We start from the raw sequence: 15982 nt of genomic DNA, 5'->3' as shown, positions 1-15982 counted from the left end.
TGGGATGCAGCCGAGGAAGGTGACTAGAAAGTCTCACCTGGTGAGAGGAGAGTGACTAGAAATGACCAACAATTCCCACATTCCAAAGATAGCAGCAGAGGAAAGATTAAGACTAATCCTTTTCCTGGAGCAGTCCAGCAAAAGCTTTTCATTTTGTACAAATGACCTTTTTTGGAAGGTCATTTTGCTTATCAAGCCCTGTATAGTTTTATTAATGGTGAACTATTTTGTGCTTTGTGCAATTGATTCCATCACCTTAACCAGTTGGATTTTGCTTTTTTTAAATTAAGGGAATCAAGAATTTCTGACGTTTCTTTTTCAGATTCCATTGCATGTTTTATCTTGTATATATTTTATATATTTATATATTTCTTCTGTCCCTGATAGAATTTAAGTCCCTTGAGGGAAGAGACTATTTTGTATTATTTTGTGTCCCTAGCACATAATAAATGTTTAACAAATGCTTACTGCTTGTACCCAAATAGTATATTTCCAGTTTTGTTATGATGTAGAACTGTTGAATAAAAATATCCCATTTGGTACACTTCATACATATTCATGGCTTGCTCACTTCTTTTCCTTTATAACATCTTATATTAATGTCAAAATTTCCTTTAAGTCAATGAAGCATATTAGAAAGGTGACTTAAACATACACAATGTTTATATCAAGATGAGATTTGCTCAAGTTATTGAACTATATCCATTGTAAAACAACTGAACATTTATTCTGCATATCTAATTAGATGGCCTGGAATGGTCACTATAATTTTTCTATCCTTTTTTTTTTCTTATCAGGTACATTCTTCAGGTACTTCCTAGGAAGCCTCTTATTCAATGAAACACCGTGGCCCCTCATCATAAACATTACGTCCACCAGAACAGCTACTGTGTGTCTGATAATCCAGCCTTCTATAGGAAATCATCCATGTCTACTGATCAATCCATTTCTTTACTGTTCTTCATATGTACCATGCTCACATTGTTCTCCACTTTCAGATGTCAAGATTGTCTCCATAAATATGTCTGACACAAAATAGAAAGTTAGCAACTGTACCAATGCATATTATAATAAAATCAGGACATTCTCATGCCAGAGTAGCTTTTTTCCCCAGTCCCTTAAATTTCACATGCGGTGTTTGTGTGTGTACATGTATATAAAAATAGATTAAATTTAATATGAAATCTTACCCTTAAATTCCTTAAGTAATCTTTTCAAGTACAAGATACAGGAGGCATTGTTAAATAGCAATTGGCCTGAAAAAATGATCTGGGAGTATGGTTAGTGGGCTGCAAACTTAATATGAGTAAACACTCATGTGATATGGCAGCCCAAAGTTAATGCAATCTTAGTTTGCAATAAGATGGCTATCCAGAAATGTCACAACACTACCAATCTGCCCTGGTCACATAATGTTTAAACTACTGAGACCACATTTTAAAATGGATCTCTGTGAGCTAGAGGCCATCCAGAAGAGTGGTCAAGATGATGGAACCAGAAACCATGACATATGACAGAACAGTTGATAGACTTTCTACAGTACTTGAAGAAATGCTGTATGTCGAAGGGATGACAGAATTGATGGGTAACAGTAGCAGAGAGGCAGATTTAGGTTTGACAAAAGGAAAAACTTCTTAACAATTAAGAGCTATCCAAAGCAGAATATGGCCTTGGAATGTAGTGGGTTGTTATTTATAAAAGGTCTTCGAACAATAGCCGGCTGACCACTTATAGAGAGAATTCTGGTTCATGTATGGCTTGGTCTAGATAGCTTCTTAGGTCTCTTCCAACCCTGAGATTCTGTGATATCAAGAACAGCCACCAGCAGATGATTTTTTAATACCTCGACTTTGATCAAGGTAGGTACACATTCTTCAGTGACCACTGGTAACTCCCAGTGTAAATCAGGGACTAGAGTTATTGCAAGGGGTCCGATATAGTGATGACTCTGTAACAAACATGCCTTCCAGAGTCAGGAAGACCCAAGTTCAAATCCAGCCTCAGACATTTATTGGCTGTGTGACCCTGGGCAAGTCACTTACCCCATCTGTGAGTTTTCTCAACTGCAAAATGGGCATAACAGCACCTACCTCACAGGGTTGTTGTGAGGACCAAACGAGATATTCATAAAGCACTTAGCACAGGGCCTGACACATAGTAAGCTTTAAATAAATGCTTATTTCCTTCTTTCTAAACACTGTCTCTCACATGTATGTGACACTTTTTGAAAGTTTATGTAGATATCACAGCTAATACAATGTAGATTTAGAAGTGCTACTAACTTTGGGGTAGACTTTTGTCAACATGTTTCATGTCAACAAACGATTAATGTAACTATCATGGTGGAGGTTTCCATAGCAGTGCAAAAAAAAGGGGGGGGCGGGCCTTGATAGTGTAAAAGGCTGGGAATCAGTGAGCTAGATGATAGGTGATGAAAATGTTTGCTATGCACCTGGAGCTATAAAAACAGGTTCATTGGGACATACAGCCAGAAGGGATCTTCAAGATCATAGGTAAAACCTGAACTATGAAGTTTTAGGGGATGCTGTTTAAAGGAGTAAAGGTAATCTAGTTTTGGGAAGGAAGGTGGATAAAAGCATAAATGTGAACAGTATTAGCATAGTATGTGCTTGGGAAAGTACTGAAACAGATCTGACAAGAAAGGAAGGTTCATGATGAGTAACAGCGGATAATCAAAGTTATGTAGTTTGGGGGATATTGTGGAGGATCCTCTCTCATTCAGAAGTAGATTCCTGTAGGCTACAATCACATTCAAAGGTTTCTCCTCAGTATCAATCCTCTGATGTTGAATAAGGTGAGAACTACAATTGAAGGCTTTCCCACACTCCTTACATCCATAAGGTTTCTTCCCAGTGTGGATTCTCTGATGTTAAGATGTGAACTACAACTGAAGACTTTCCCACGCTCTTTACATCCATAGGGTTTCTCCCCAGTGTGGATTCTCTGATGCTGAAAAAGATAGGCGCTACAACTGAAAGCTTTCCCACATTCTTCGCATTCGTATGCTTTCTGTCCACTATGAATACTCTGATGTTGAACAAGATATGAGCTACAACTGAAGGCCTTCCCACACTCCTTCCATTCATAGGGCTTTTCGCCAGTATGAATTCTCTGATGTACAATACAGTGAGAGCTATAAGTGAAGGCTTTTCCACACTCCTTACATTCATAAGGTTTTTCACCAGTGTGAATTCTCTGGTGCTGAATTAAGGCTGAATTATAACTGAATGCTTTCCCACATTCTTTACATTCATAGGGTTTCTCTCCAGTATGAGTTCTTTGATGTACAATGCAAAGTGAACTACAACTGAAGGCTTTCCCACATTCCTTACATTTATATGGTTTCTCTCCAGTATGGATTCGCTGATGCCAAATAAGGTCTAAGCTTCAACTAAAGGCTTTCCCACACTCCTTACATACGTAGGGTTTTATCCCAGTGTGAATTCTCTGATGTACACTTAGGCTTGTGCTGCACCTGAAAGCTTTCCCACAGTCCTTACACTTATAAGGTTTTTCTCCTGTGTGAATTTGCTGGTGATGAATCAAATCTGAGCTCTTGCTGAAACCTTTCTCGCACTCTGGACATACATAGGGTTTCTCCCCAGTATGGAGCCTCTGATGCCGAGTCAGATTTGAGTCCTGACTAAAGGCGTTCCCACATTCATTACATTCATATGGTTTTTCACCTGTGTATATCCTTTGATGCCGAATAAAAGTTATCTTCTGATTGAAGGATTTTCCACACTCCTTACACTCATAGGGCTTCTCTCCAGTGTGGAGTCTTTCATGTTGAATAAGGTGTGAGTTCTGCCCAAAAGTTTTCCCACATTCTTTACGCTGATAGCGTGTATCTTTGGTGTGAAATCTCTGAGGATTTTCCACACTCCTTACACTCATAGGGCTTCTCTCCAGTGTGGAGTCTTTCATGTTGAATAAGGTGTGAGTTCTGCCCAAAAGTTTTCCCACATTCTTTACGCTGATAGCGTGTATCTTTGGTGTGAAATCTCTGAGGCTCAATAAGATATGAATTAGAACTAAAAGTTTCCCTACAGTCATTATGGTAGTGAGGTTTCCTTCTACTGTGTATTTTCAGATGTTGATAAAAATTAGAACTTTGATGAAAACATTTGCCACAGTCTTCACATGTATAAAATGTTTATCTTTTAGGAAATTTTGGATATGCAAAAAAGTCCAAACCAACACTAACATTTGTTTCTACTTCCTTATGTTTCTGAGATTTCCCTTTCAAAGTCGTTCCCTTAGTCTTAACTGTCAGTTTCATTAAAGCTTTCTCTTCTCTCCTCCTTCTCTCCCTTATGGGATTTCCCTGCTGTTCCTCTAAGATGTTTTCCAGTTCACATAATTCCCTACAGTGTGGTCCCTGGTAAACATTACCCTGGAGTACAACTGATGTCACTATATGGGGTTCTGTCTCTTTAGAAACTGATGTTTTCTGAGTTGATTCTTCTTTTTCAGTCCTGGTGTTACCTGATAGGAAATAGAAAATGCAAATATTACTGGTTATCTGTCTTGGGTGGAAGGGAATTGGTCATAGAGTAAGTGTTGTAAAAGCATGTCTTTGGTATGCCTAAAAAAAATGGCTTCATTTGATATCAAGAACAAGGAAAGACAAGGAAAAGTTCCCAGATGTAATAAGGGTAGTTGAAATATCAGAACTGGAAAGCAAAGACGGGGCAGTAGACATTTGCCTAAGGAGAAGAGAAGCTGCAAAACAGCAGCAAGAGGGAGAGTCAATGACTGAGGGTACAGCGAATAACTGTAATAACTGGCAGGTAAGGGGTAAAGCCGGGAAGTGAGAGAGTGGTGCTCCTCTGGAGAGGGACTCTCATGATGCTAAACCTTCTGAGACACTTCTTGACCTCAACACCTTGGTGCCATATTTTTTTTCTCTACGGATTCTAGGCTTTAGGGCTTCTGCCCTGTAGTTCAGTGTAACCAACCACCTACTCTGCCACCTGGGTTTCTCTCAACTAAGGACCACTATGGAAAAGGACATTTCCCAATTTCTCCCCTACCCTGTTACTTTATTTAAAATAAAAAGCAGGGGCAGCTAGGTGGCGCAGTGGATAGAGTACCGGCCCTGAAGTCAGGAGGACCTGAGTTCAAATCCGGACTCAGACCAAACACTTGACACTTACTAGCTGTGTGACCCTGGGCAGGTCACTTAACCCCAATTGCCTAAAAATAATAAAAAATAACAATAATAAAATAAAATAAAATAAAAAGCAAAGTGGGAAAGTGGTCTTAAAACCATTTCATCAAAACAACTCTGTGAAGGAGACAGTGCAAATGTTATCATCCCTATGTAGAGGCATCTAGGTGCCACAGTAAATAGTGCGCTGGGCCTGGAAGCCACTCAAATCCAGTCTCAGACACTTTATTAGCTGTGTAACCCTGGGCAAGTCATTTAACCTCTTACTGCCTTAGTTTTCTCAACTGTAAAATTAGTAGTATTAAAAGCACCTACCTCCCAAGGTTGTCGTGAGGATCAAATTAGATAATATTTGTATTAGCTGTGCCCGGCAAATATTAGACATTTAATAAAAACAACCTCCATTCCTTCCAATTTCATAGATAAGGAAAATCAGGCCCATAGAGGGAAAGCAGCTTTCCCATTTATTGACAGTAACAGCCAGAACTGAGATTTTAAAATTCCTGACTTTTTCCAACTGTAATATCTACCTCTGACTTTCAATGAAATGTAAATGTGAACAGTAGTGCTGGTTCTTCGTGATCCCACTAACCCCCAACTTATCCATTTATCAGTTGTTGTAGAGTACATTTTTAGGTGTGTTTTTTTTTTAATATGAGGCAATTTGGGGTTAAGTGACTTGCCCAGAGTCACACAGCCAGTGAGTGTTATGTGTCTGAAGCTGGATTTGAATTCAGGTCCTCCTGACTCCAGGGCCAGTGCTCTATCCACTGCACCACCTACCTGTCCCTGGGATTCATTTTTTACAACAGTATTTTTATAACTGTATTTCAACATAATTTACTTCTTTTACAACCTATTTTTTATTTTATGCATCTGAAAACATTATTATGACAAGGGCCCACAGGCCATACCATATTGCCAAAGGAGTCTCTGACACACAAGAGGTTAAAAATCTCTGCTCTAGAGAGTAAGTCCCACTCAATCCCTCTCTTGTTACTAAGAGACATGTAGTTCCTGGATTTCACAGCCCCCTCTTTCCTACGCAGACTATCACAAGTGAGCATTAGCAGTTGGCTGCTGATTACCCGCCTTATACAAAGGGCTCTAGGAGGTTTTTTTATGTCTCAGAAACTCCATCAATATCTCCCTACTTTCCAACGGAAAAATCATCCTGCATCATATTCTGACATCTGCCTGGAGATCAAACGGCATGGAAAGTAGAGAGAGGGATTTTTCAGTAAGGTAAAAGCCACACTGCAAATGAGATTGAAAGACAGGGAGTGATGAGCTTCTGCTCATTCTGGAAATAAGGGTAATGGGGTAGGTAAAAATGGCTATGGGAACCAGCAGGAGTGATAGACCTCTGACTGCTTACTGTAACACTGGGGGAAATAAAACCTACAAAAATTTTGAGTTTTAAAAAGTTGAGAGAAAGGATGAGATCAAGAGAGCTGGTCTGTGTTCACTCACTTGTGCAGACGTGTATTAGGTCTTCTCTCTCCAAAGTTCCCTATGGATCCACGATCCATGGCTCTTCCCCTCTCTCTAGCTGGGTGATCGTGATACGTTTAGGAAATGCAAATGCTATTTAAACGGAGTGAAATGGGACAGAATGGTTAATTAAATCCAGGCAGAACTGATCCTGCCAGCCATCCCAGTCCTGTGTCTGGAGAAACCAGCAAGGAGGAAAAAGAAACACCGAAAGAAAGAGTAAGTACCAGGAAAGTCAGAGGAACAGTGTTGTACTTCTAGGAGAATATGGTCAGGAGAAAAAGTTGGTAATTTCACTTAAGAGGATATACAGCCTTCTGTTGGAGAATGGGCTAGAGTTTCATCCTAGGCAAGAGAGCTAGATGGAAAAGCTGAGATTTGACAGAACCTGGATGCTCAGACAAAACAAAATGTGCAGAGAGCAAAAATCCTCAAGAGTAGGATTTTCACTAAGGAAGACACAAGACACAAAAGTTCTGCCTTGTTATCTATAGGACTACAGATAATCCTTGATCAGGGCTGTCAGATTAGGAACCTCAGAGCCAGTATCATGCTACATATTATCAGAAATCCCACATTCCCTAAAGTAAAGAATGCTACAAAACCCTCAAGTGTAGCTTCTGAGTCACAGTGTGGGGAAGAGGCCTTACCCAAGGAGATCATGTTGCTGTAATTCTCCAGCACCACATGCCTGTACGATGCCTGCTGGAAAGGTGTGAGAGCTTCCCACTCCTTCTGGGTGAAGTACACTGCCACATCTTCAAAAGCCACCGAAAGCTGAAATACAGTCCTTCTCCCTCAGGGACTATCCAGGATCTAATCCCTGGGCCAGGGAAAAAGCTGGCAACATAACAGAAAAAGGCAGGAGAACGTCGGCACATACATCCACGAGGACCAATGGAAAAGGAGATTACATGGGGAGGAGGCAAAGAATGAAATTATACCCTTCCCTCCCACCTAGAAAGGAAGATGAGCTTGGCATCAATTTCCGTTTTGCATTGGAGAGAGTTCTCTGTTCTGCCATTTAACAGTTGTGTGGCCTTGAGTGAGTTACCTCATTTCTCTGAGTCTTTGTCATCTTCTCTGTAAAGAGAAAGGGTCTGACTAGAAAACCTAATGTCCATTTTATCTCCTAATGCCTATGATCCCATGACTCTACAAGAAAACCCCAAATGGGATCAGAAAGAGTTAGGCATGATTGAAAAACAACTGAACATCAACCCTTCGAAGAACAGTGGGGCCTCTTGGGCATATTCTTGTATGACACCACCAAATACCTTCTCATAGGTGCCCCAAACCTCCACGTGACTCTTGCCTTACTCTCCACATACCATCAATTCTACCTTCTGGGGTAAAGCAAAATAAGTCTTAATCTTGCTTCTTGTATTTCTACAGGAGTGGAGAGTTTCTCAGCTGCTACCATATCTTTTTCTCTTCTTTCCCTCAGTATCTATTTCTTTTCTTTAGCCTGGCCTCTCCCAACAGGAGCCCTTCTGATGAATGAACATGTATGGAGATACCATTAGTTCTGGGCCTTGGATTTACCAAAATCACCCTCTGGATCTTGGGAGTCTCTGAGAAAACCAATTTGCTTAAGGAAGGTCAGAAAGAACCACAACTCACCTCAGGCCTGACTGGCAGAAGCCTGTCCAGCCAGTGCCCAGGCTTCTGGGCTGTTCTGAGGAAAGGCCTGAACAGCCTCAGGAGCTGCAAAAGAGAAAAACAGCTGGTGTAGGTCGAGGCTCGCCCATCCCAGCAGCAAGGCAAGGGTCCCTCCGCCATCCAGGTACTATGAGGACCCCTGACCCACCCAACAACGATCCTTCAAATGCGAGAGGTTGGAGAGACTAGCCAAGGCCAGGAAACGATGGGGGCGATTAAAAACTGGCCTGAGCTGCCCCAAACCGAGACCTACCAAAAATAGTTTCGGTTCCTGAATGGTTTTTAATTATTTTTTTTTAATTTTTAGGCAATTGGGATTAAGTGACTTGCCCAGGGTCACACAGCTAGTAAGTGTCAAGTGTTTGGGCTGTTGGTCTGAGGCCGCATTTGAACTCGGGTCCTCCTGACTTCAGAGCCGGTGCTCTATCCGCTGCGCCACCCAGCTGCCCCTCCTATAGGTTTTAAGGTTTACGAAGCATTCTGCCCAGGATGATCATTTGGGGAGGGAGCAGATATTGTTAGCCCTATTTTGCAGATGAGGAAACTGAGGCTCCGCAAGGGGACGTGGCTGCCTCAAGATCCACAGAGAGTCAAGATTCAAACCCAGTTCTCTGGGCTGCCAATCCTGGGCTCCTTCCGCAATGACACGAGCTGCCAACAGGCGAGGGAGGTCACAGAGACTCCCCGGCTGGAGAGTGGGAAAGGCCCTTGGAGGGAGGCTGGGCCCCAAGAGGAGGAGGAGAGCAGAACCGTGCGGGGAGAGAGGACGCTCCTCCCGGCAACACTCCGGGACGCGCCGAGTCGACCAACAAGGACGAGGAAGGGTGCTAGCCTCAGAGCGGAAGTGGGCCATCGCCAGGAGCACCTGGGAGGGACTGGTTGAAAGACAGCTGGGCGCAGAAAGTGCGTCAGACGATGATTTCCGGTCGTTCAGACTCCGCCTCCTCTCTAGGAATCGTGGAGGACCCCGCGTCTCGATAGTGCTGAGGACTCAGAGCCTGTGGGAGGAGCCAGAGGGAGAGTCAAGCCTTCCTGGGAGGGAACTTTGGGTGAGGGAGGCGGAGTCAGATGGGAGCGTGAGTGCAGCCCATGAACTGGGGAATGTGAATGAAGCTTTCACCCTGGAATGGCACACAGAAGGGGATCAGGGGCACAAGGGTCCAGGAAGTCTGGAGGGGAAATAAGAGGAGGGGGAGACAAAGAGAAGACCGCCACTCAGTAAATGTTATCATCTCCAATTAGAGTGGCTCCACCATCCCCCTCCCGCACCCCATCCCAGAGCGACCCTTATCATTTGCAGGCTTCACCCGGATATTCCACTTTGAAAACAGACAACCTGTGAGCAAACACGTGCATACTGGTGGTTTTGACCAGAACTCTGTGTGTCTAGCTCTTCATCTTGTTCCATTTGCCTTGACCTGCGCCCCTATTCTGCCTCTCACTCCAAGGATTCCTTCATCCCTTTTCTCTATTCCCGATGCTTCAGGAACAAACCTCTTTTGTTGTTGTTCAGTCGTTTCAGACTCTTCTTTATGACCTCATTTGGGGTTTTCTTGATAAAGATACTGTAGAGGTTTGTCATTTCCTTCTCCAGTTCATTTTACAGATGAGGCACCTGAGGCAAACAGGGTTAAGTGACTTGCTCAGGGTCACACAGTAAGTGTTTGAGGCCAGATTTTAACTCGGGAAAATGAGTCTTTCTAACACCAGACCTGGCACTCTCTCCACTCTGACACTTGGCTGCTTGCCCCTGTTCTGAATACTAAGGAAGTTACAAATCTTAAGACATCTTTCCTGCCACCATGAACCCTGCAATTTATCAGGGGAACATGACACAAATACAAATTACGATATGATATATTCAAACTGTCTCCCAAAAGTCTTAGTGCAGTACTAAGATGTTATTAAAACATAACCATTCCCCATCAACCACACACTAGCATAGCCTCATCTTGCATTTTGTCATTACAAGGTGCTGCTCTAGCTCTGTGATCTTTAACCTGACAGGCTATTTTCTTCTTTTCAATTTCTGTTAATTTAACTATACTCCTTAAGTCCTTCCTTCTTCACTTCACTGCTTTATTTGACAGGATAAATGAACTTGCAAACTCATTGCCTCTGAAATTATCTCTATGCAGTTCTGAGTATCTAGTCTTCATCTATTTCCTGAGCTCCAGGCTCACATTACCAAATGCTTGTTAATGTCTTCTTCCCATAGGTATCTCAAACATGTTTAAAGCAGAACTCTATTGTTTCCCCTTTTCTAAGTTCTGTTTTTTTGTTGAGGGTACCACATTCATATTCTGATGACCCAAAGTCATTCTCAACATTCTCCTTCTCAGAGTTATCATCATCTCTTTCTATATTCTCACTCCTCATATTCAATCAGTTGCTGAATCTTAATAATTCTTTCTTGGCATCATCTCTCAAATCATTCCCCTTCTCTTCTTTCACATGGCCAGTTAAGCATAAAAAAGAAAAACAAGAAGAAACCCCTAGTACAGCAACAGAGGTGGCATCAGGTAACCTGGGAATAATACTTGCTGGCTTTGGAGTTGAGGACTGTAGTTTCTGATTCTGGTTCTGTCTTTACTACCTGTGTGGCCATGAGTATGTCACTTAAAATCTCCACTGTAAAATGAAGAGATTGGATTGGATGCACTCTAAAGCTCCTCCAAGCTTTACTATGGGCCTATGATTCCCAGTAGATAATTTAAATGTATACACCATTCTTTCTCTCCTAATATTACTGCCCCCCCACCTCCCCGTCTCTCTCTCCTGAGAGAGGAGGGCCACTTCATTTCAGAGAAAACTGAACCACTAAGAGTGAAGGTTACTTGACCTAAGTGACAATCTCCCAAATCTGAATCTTCACAGCTAGAGGAAGCTAATAGGGGCTTAAGGAGGGGTGGGGGGGGGCTCCTGCATCCCTCACTCTGATCCCTGCAGGATCAGTCCCTTCTCTCCTCGGTTTACTGGACCTCCACTGGGGGCCAGTGTTGCCTCATAGAGCCGTCCATTTGAATGCAGTACTGCACTGGAGCTTTTAAGAGCACCTGTAGCTCCTGGTCACCAATGAGAACACCGAGCAGGCCAGAAGGCAGTTAGTAGTAGCCTGTGCTTGGCCTGTAGGCAACCACATCTCAGTGGTACTTCCAGCTCCTCTAAGTAGCTGCTTGCCTTTGGGTGATGCTGTATGACCCAGAGTGACTACAGATTCTTGGAGCTGCCCTCTTTTCCCTCCTCCAGCACACCTTATCTGAAGTAGAGGGAATGGCAGTGTCCCTGCCTTCAATGCCTCCATCACGGGCTGGAGCGGAACATCAGCAGGCCAGAGATGGATGGGTTCAGATTCACCAAATCTCATAACCCCAATGTGACACAGACAAGCTGACTCACGTCCAGAAGACAGTCACCAGGGTAAGAAAGGAGATGCAGACCACACCACATGAGAATTCATTTAATTTATTTATGGATTTAAAGAAGTGAAGCCGTTTAGTCTGGAGGAATGACTAGGGAGGCTCAGAAGCTGTCTTCAAGAACTGAAAGAACATCACATGAATTAAGAATCGTTAGACTTCATCTTTAGGCTAATAGGGAAGAACTAGTAGAAATAGTGGGGAGCTGCCAAGAGGAGATTTAGGCACCACTATGTAAGAAAAAATGTTCTTCAAGACCATTCTAAAAGACTTTTTGAGTGAGCTACCCTTAGGAGAGTTCTTGAAGAGAGGCTATATGAAACTTGTCACCTATGTTCTATTAAGGGTTCCTATTCAGGTGGGGGTTATACTCAATAGCCTATGAGAGCCTTACAGCACTCTAAAATTCTACAATCCATTTCTTTCCAAATTTTTTAAAAAATTATTATCATTTTTATCATCTCATTTGACCCTCACAACCCTTGGAAGGTAGCTGGGGCAACTATTATGAACCCCATGTTAGAGATAAAATTAATTTGCAATTCCAAAATATTAAGTTGTTTTATTTACCTAAGTCATTGAATTGAGATGGATGCCTGGGCTCTCAGATACTGAGGCCAATGGCCTGTTCTACAGCACAGACTTTCCTAATCCCTGCTGGTCTACGTTTTATAACTAAAGACCCTTGTAATACCCTATCCTGGTTCACATAATTGTCCAAAATTGAGGGTTGGCGAGCATGCACATTTTATTTGTTGATTCCTTCTGCTGTGATTGTAAATTGTAGGTGCAAGAGATACACTTGGGTTTTTGTCAGACAAGTCTTAATGGGTCCATGCCTTTTTTCTTTTCTGATTTTTTAAAAATCACACCTGAACTCAATAGAAATATTACCTAGCAACTGAAATAGAGGCCACACTTTGTCCCTAAATCAGACATGTATAAAACCCAGGGTGTTGCCTGTAGTCAGAGCTTAAGTCTCCCTGGCTTTCCCAATGGCAGGAGCAGTAATAAAAACAACAGCTTACATGTAATATAGAACTTTAAAGTTTGCAAAAATTCATTGGGGTAGGTAGTGAAAATATTATTATATTGCTTTTGGGTTTTTTTGCCTTCTCAATGTGTAGGGGATGGGGAGGGGAGAGGGAGAGAATTTGGAACTGAAAATAAAACAAAATGGAGTTTTAAAAAATATTAAGTCTATTTTACAGAGGAAACTGAGGTTAGAGGTTGTTATTTGCCCAAGTTCACACAGCTAGTGGTACATTGAGCATTTAACCCCAAGACTCCACTGCCCTACAAAGCCAGTGCTTTTCACTATATCTTTTTTTTAAAATCTCATATTTTTTTTAACTTTTAGGCAATTGGGGTTAAGTGACTTGCCCAGGGTCACACAGCTAGTGTCAAGTGTTTGGTCTGAGGCCAGATTTGAACTCAGGTCCTCCTGACTCTATGCACTACACCACCTAGCTGCCCCTTTTCACTATGTCTTGTTGCCTGAATAACAACAGCTTTCTCACAAACCCACCCCACCTGAAAGCACTTATTTGGGACTCCCTTGGCATGGGTGTTGCAAGGCAAAGCAGGAAAATGGGAATGCTTGTAGTGCAGAGGAATGAAAGTCAGAGGATCTAGCTCTATGACATCCTACTGTGTGACCGTGAACAAATCAATTAGCCTTTCTGGGCCTCAGTTTCTTTATCTGTAAAAGGAGGAGGCTGCACTAGTTCCAGCTCCTTGGATAGCTCTTTTACCTCTAAATCTATAATCCTATGTCCAGCTGGAAGCTACTTAGGGAAGTATTTGCATAGATATAGTAATTGAATTAACCAACCAATGAACATTCATTAAGCCATGGAAGCTGATAAAATCATCCAGGAAGTACAGGGAAAACACACAGGACGAAGCCTAAGGGAATGCCACAGTTAGGGAAGGGGCAGAAGCAGGAGGACCAATCAGTAAAAAAGAGAAAAGAAGCTTTGTACTCCCTCCCCATGTGCTTTTGTTCTCCCAGAATATCTCTACTAAGCCAAGGCCCCTGACATTTTGAGTCTCAGTTCTCTGCCATCAGTCCTGAGTTCTAGTTATATCTGCTGTTGAGTGGCCTCTGTCGTCAGCTGTATGTGCAAATTGACATTTTACCCTTGACATTTTACTTTTTATTCCTCACAGAACCTGACACATTCAATGCCTTTTCACAGTGCTAAACAATATTTATGGTATGAATGGTTAAAGCTGTTTTGTTCTGAATATAGGCTGCATCCTTAAAATGAGATCTCTGAAAGGAAAAAAAAATGCATTTTCCACTGGAAAAAAACGACATTAAATTATTGTATATACTGCATTTTAAAAAACAACCTATTTGGGAAAAATTCACTTGTTTTACAAGTTCGTAGTAACTCAGGACAGTCAGGAAAACAAGAATGAGAAACAAATATGGTAATTTTGAACTGTTTGAGCTGGAGAGGAACCTAACTCAGATAGTCACTTTCCCTTCCTCTTTTCTACTTTCTCTCTGTCCGATCTTAGCCTGCTCCTGACTTAGCTGTGAATGCCAGCAATCTCTTGCTCTGTGGGTTCCACCACCCCTTCCTCCTGATTGGAACAGCAGACCTAGAACAAAGCAATATATATTCTTTTGGAAGATTTAGAGTTCTGGAGAGCTCCTTCCACTGGCTGCCCAAGCAAACTTCAGGGACTTGGGGGAGGGAGGAAGGGGAGAGTGGACAGGTTATATGTATGTGAGTACAGAATATATGTAAGTATATATTCTTTTCTTTAAGAGATTGGGCAAGAATGGAGACATGTGTGTGTGTGTGTGTATACATATATATATATTATATTATATATATATATAATATATATATAATATATATATGTATGTATGTATATATATATATATAATATATATATGTATGTATGTATATGTATGTATGTATATATATATATTATATATATATAATATATATATATATATATGTATGTATGTATATAGCATGCAAATAAGAGGAATCCAGTGGTGCCTCTCCAAGTGCCTCCCTGTTGGACATCTCCACCCAGGTGGCTGTCAAAACTCCCAGCTCTACATACTTCCTTCTAGGAAGCTCCCTAAAACTACTCCTCTTTCCAGCTTCCTGTTTCTGTTGATGATGGCCATTATCTCATCCTCTTAATCATCTAGGCTAAGGACCTCAGAGTCATCTTGGATTCTTTCTTCCCTTTCCCTCTGAGCATTGCCAAGTTCTACTGATCTACCTCCATAATCTCTCATATGTAGGCCCTTCTCACTTAGCTTGTTTCAGACCCATTTTATCATAATGGCTTCACTTGTTTCCTCATCTATAAAATGAGGGGGCTAGAGTTGATGAGACCTCTAAGGTCCCATTACAGTGAAGGGTGTGCTGGAGCCAGCTCATATCGATTCACACCATGGTTATAATTTCAATGTGAACATTTGAAATTCAGCAAACGCTACAAATTAGGGCTTGATTATTTTGTTGTCTACACTTAAGTGATGGAGAAAATGTAAATTAAAAGTGGGTTGTGTGTACATGGTTCCCCTCACCCCAGGGCTGGTTGTTAAACATTTAACAGCACACCCGTGGCCTCTTGCTCTAAATCTGATCTTTCATGAAATAGAGAGCAAAGTTTCTTCCGATTTTAGAGATAAGAAAATTGAAGCATGCAGAGGTAAGTTTCTTTGAGGACATCTCTTTTTAATATTTGAATTCCTAGAGCTAAGCAGAGTCGGGTACGTAGTCGGCATTTAATGTTTCCTTTAACGAAGTATCCAAGCAATTAACCAGTAGCTTCCAGGCCTGAGTACAACTCCCGAGACCTGGGGCAGCCCAGGGAGCTCCAGTCTGGGGCGGATCCCCAGAAGCGGGACTCCTCCCGGGAGCCCCCGCAGCCGGCTTCACTCGGGGCCTCCAAGTAGGGGTCCGCGTGTCCCCGCCAGAGGCCTTGCCTGTAGTCCCACTTCTCACGGAGGGAGGGTCCGCAGGCCCTGGGGCAGGGGGCGGCCCTGGGTTTGGAGGGCACGAAAGCTAAGTTCGGAGTGCTCTACCGGAGCCCACAGTCTAGGCTTCCAAACGCTCCCCCAAACATATCGAAGAGAAGAGGCTGGGTCAGTGATCCCATTGGGTGACGGGACCAAGGGGCTGAGTGGGTTAGGCCTATGAACGGCCCCAGACGTTAGAAGGGCGGGGCCTTC

The 15982-nt window shown here is 42.4% G+C and overlaps 1 protein-coding gene and 1 long non-coding RNA gene across 2 annotated transcripts in view; both read right to left on the bottom strand.

Moving 5' to 3' along the window:
- Positions 1 to 641: 641 nt before the first annotated feature.
- Positions 642 to 15982, bottom strand: part of LOC110216950 (uncharacterized) — a 37512-nt gene continuing 22171 nt past the window's right edge. Inside the window, 3 exon segments of the mRNA XM_078152430.1 lie at positions 642 to 2892; positions 2895 to 3851; positions 3904 to 4018. Coding sequence (XP_078008556.1) covers positions 2615 to 2892; positions 2895 to 3851; positions 3904 to 4018 — 1350 coding nt within the window. The 3' untranslated portion in view covers positions 642 to 2614.
- LOC110216952 (uncharacterized) lies at positions 7382 to 9291 on the bottom strand. Its single transcript, XR_002326920.2, has 3 exons — positions 8604 to 9291; positions 8312 to 8395; positions 7382 to 7528 (listed from the first exon to the last, which is right to left on the bottom strand). It is a non-coding gene; the product is annotated as an uncharacterized LOC110216952 (long non-coding RNA).

This window comes from Phascolarctos cinereus, unplaced genomic scaffold (assembly GCF_003287225.1).
Source record: "Phascolarctos cinereus isolate Bilbo 61053 unplaced genomic scaffold, phaCin_HiC Scaffold_4;HRSCAF=312, whole genome shotgun sequence".
Taxonomy (NCBI): Eukaryota; Metazoa; Chordata; class Mammalia; order Diprotodontia; family Phascolarctidae; genus Phascolarctos; species Phascolarctos cinereus.
The sequence above is the reverse complement of the archived record's forward strand: the minus strand, read 5'-3'. Positions and strand labels throughout refer to the sequence as shown.